The following is a 3259-nucleotide window of genomic DNA, read 5'->3' on the forward strand; positions in this document are numbered from 1 at the left end:
AATATGGGCACTGCACATAATAAATTATTTGTGCCCTTTGAGACCAAAGAGCACCAACAATTGTGCTCATATACCAATTGCAAAGTGCAGCAACTATATTTCCATATGTGCCCTCTATGGGCGTCACCTTTGATCAATGGGCACCATATAGCTTTTTGTGCTCAGAGAGGTGAGCAAAGAGTCTTTTTGTGCCTTTTCTCTAACAAGGTTGTCAGATCACTTTTTCCATCCATGATGGCACAATTTTGTAATCGTGCCCTATCATTTGAATATTTAAAAAAAAAAACAAATTACAATTTAAAAAAAAAAACCCAAGTTTCCTTCCAACCTAAAAATAAAGAAATTATAAAAATCCTTAGTACATACTTCCAACCTAATAGAGAAAACAAATTTACGCAAGTTCCTTATTTACTTTCTGGCATGAAAATTCATATCATGCGTTACGGAAAAAATAATCAGCTGCAAAGTAGTTGCAACAAAATATTCTGATCTCCAGCACATACAGAAAACAGAACCTCCAAGCCATTGAGGTGTAGAAACTTTATTTGAGTGAACATATCAGGATAATCCTCATGGCTACACTCTTCTTGGTGCCCGTCCATTGGTTAGTGTTCATCAACAACCTACTTGCATAAAAGGCAAAATTATTAAAAGAAAAAGAAATTGAAAGATAATCCTCATGCATCTCTACCTAGATCCAATTACTAAATTCTCTTCTCTCAATGCTGCCACACCATAAAACAAAAGTTAACAACAAAATAATTGAGATAATGGGGGACGGGTGGAATCAAAACTAACTCCTCCAATTTAATATGGACTAGCAACTGTCAAACCAAGCTTTTAGGAAGCCTTTGAAAAAAACGAAATGGGGTGCTTGGTTTTTACAGCAGAACTCATAAACTTGATCTGAGGATATCAAAATTGTAAAGAAATACATGAATTCAGATTTACACCCCACATCTAAGCCAAACACTGGACTTATTGCAACACCAAAACTCTCAAATAGTACCAGAATTTTGCAATGTGCAGAGAAATACTAAAACATTTCTACCACAATCAAAACCCCTAAAATTAATTTATCCAAACCCTAAATCTAAGAATTTTAACAAATACTTTAGCATCAATTGAGAGAGGAATTGAGAGAATACCATATACATGGTATGTTACCCGTGGGCCACACTCAACAACATATCCAAGCTGCTCCTTTGTCCTATTTCCAGAAATAGCAGACAATTATATGAACATATATTCAAATATATTTGAAAACATTATTATTAGATCCCAGAATCTTTTGCTAGGCAGTAAGTAAAAGTATCAGTCTCAAATAAAATCACCTTAGTTGATTGAAAAGTGGCTCCACAATTTCATCGAAAAGATCTATCAATGCTTTCAATAAGATTGACTCAATCCCTGCTTCTTGCTCAACTTGAAAATACAGCTGCAATATGAAACCACAACCAAGGGAAGAATATCAACGTACAAACAAAGACAGTACACCTTCATAAAGGGAAACCGAAACGAAAATGTTCCATTTTGAGTTACCCCAATCACAGAGTTCGTTTCCGACTTATTCTTCACATTGGAATCTCTAATCAGGTTAGCACCAGGAGGAAGACAAATAACATACTCTTTATGCCTCAACTCGATAGGCAATGGTGGTACGGAAAAATTCGATTTGAATATATTTGACAGGGTAATTGCTTCGTCCTCTTAACAAATTTCCATGGCAAAGGCCCTCAATGTATAGCTTCACACATTAAGGGGAGAGTAAGCTGAAGCAAATGCCTGAATTAAATTAATTCTAAGAGCTTTGACAAAAAATAAACAAATGAATCATTCTAAAATCAAATATAAAAAATTAGTTTTAAATAAAAGTCAAAATTAACTATTGGGTAACTCTCTGATTCTCTCACTAGAACATACTACTCTGCACTTATCAAGTTACATGTCAAAGTGAAAGAACATGAGGTCAAGAAGCCTGAACCGCATGGATTTCTCATGAAAATATACCCGGCTGGAGGATGATGTTAAGAACTTGAGTTTCACAAATTGACAACAGTAACCTGTAACAAATATAGGCACATTTGTGTAGTGTACCTGGGAACAAAGCTCGAGAATGAATGACTTCAAATCAGAAATAGACAATTCATCCAAAACATGCAACTTCTCATCTGCATCATAAAAAATTTGACACAGACCTTGCAATCTTAAGTATGATGAGTGACTTAGAGGCTTCATATTGGTGTTCTTTAACCTTCCCTTCATATCTTCTTTAACGACCTGTTAAAGTGTCAATTAGCAATGGACCAGCCAAAAGAAAAAAGCAAGGTATGCAAAATCAAACTTAAACCAGACATAGAGTGGAGTGATGGAAACAACAGGCAACACATATACCTTAAAACGATCATCTGTTGGCATGAAACTTTTGGCAGCTGCCAACACTTCTGACAACACTTTTCACAATAACAACACAACAACAACACAACAAAGCCTTTTCCCACCAGGTGGGGTCGGCTGTGGGGGATGCAACACGAGGACTTCCCAGATGGTCACGCATCCTTGTACTACTCTCGCCCAAACTCGTTTAACTTCGGAGTTCGGATGGGATCTGGTGCATGTGAGCTGGTATGATCACATCCCAAGGATTCGACGTAAGATAGAAGTGACGGATGTCGACTACCTGACGCACTCCCCCTCCTCCTTTATCCGGGCTTGGGACTGACAATGTAAGATAAACACTTTTCACAATAACAAATAAGTAAATTTGAGCAAAATTTACCTCTACCAAGCAAAATTTAGCATCTTCTATCTTCACCATAGCAGGTGGACTCATCTAAACCAAACCAAAATCAAGATTACCAAAGTTAATTCCAACCGTTAATTTCTATAAAATCATACCTCAAAAGGTAAAACAAAATGAAATTGAAGGGTTTTACCTGGATTTGCCAATGCAAGAATTTGAATTTCCAAAAAACCTACTACTGTAAAAACCCCCCAAAATCCCGATATTTATACCCAAAAAAGAAAGAAAATTTCCAAAACATGAAACCCTAAAAACCAAAAACCCACAAATATGCCCTCCCTGAGGAACCATCCGAGATTCAAATTAGAGAAATCGCACGGAAGGGATTGGAGATTATCACATACCGACTCTCTCCCTCCCTCTCTACAAGTCGAAGGATCTCTCTCATAACCCATCCCCTCACCAAATCCCACATAGCCGTTGATACCACCGACTGCAAAATTTGGGGAAAATGAG

General features: G+C 36.9%; 1 protein-coding gene and 1 pseudogene across 1 annotated transcript; both read right to left on the reverse strand.

Annotated features, from left to right (window-relative positions):
* Positions 1-296: 296 nt before the first annotated feature.
* Positions 297-2818, reverse strand: LOC148690186 (nardilysin-like). Its single transcript, XM_088687209.1, has 6 exons — positions 2681-2818; positions 2098-2280; positions 1543-1707; positions 1335-1438; positions 1149-1210; positions 297-623 (listed from the first exon to the last, which is right to left on the reverse strand). Exons 1-6 carry the CDS (start codon positions 2816-2818, stop codon positions 616-618), a joined length of 660 nt encoding a protein of 219 aa, XP_088543335.1. The 3' UTR covers positions 297-615.
* LOC137733046 (5S ribosomal RNA) lies at positions 2521-2639 on the reverse strand (annotated as a pseudogene).
* Positions 2819-3259: the final 441 nt, after the last annotated feature.

The sequence above is a fragment of the Pyrus communis genome, chromosome 16, assembly GCF_041283825.1.
Source record: "Pyrus communis isolate YQ-2024b chromosome 16, ASM4128382v1, whole genome shotgun sequence".
Taxonomy (NCBI): domain Eukaryota; kingdom Viridiplantae; phylum Streptophyta; class Magnoliopsida; order Rosales; family Rosaceae; genus Pyrus; species Pyrus communis.

Coding starts and splice junctions, on each gene's coding strand:
- LOC148690186 (XM_088687209.1), bottom strand. CDS start 2,818: ATGGTGAAGATAGAAGATGCTAAATTTTGCTTGGTAGAGGTAAATTTT. Junction 2,281..2,680: donor GAGGAGGGGGAGTGCGTCAG/GTAGTCGACATC, acceptor ACACTTTAACAG/GTCGTTAAAGAAGATATGAA. Junction 1,211..1,334: donor CCACTTTTCAATCAACTAAG/GTGATTTTATTT, acceptor TTCTGGAAATAG/GACAAAGGAGCAGCTTGGAT.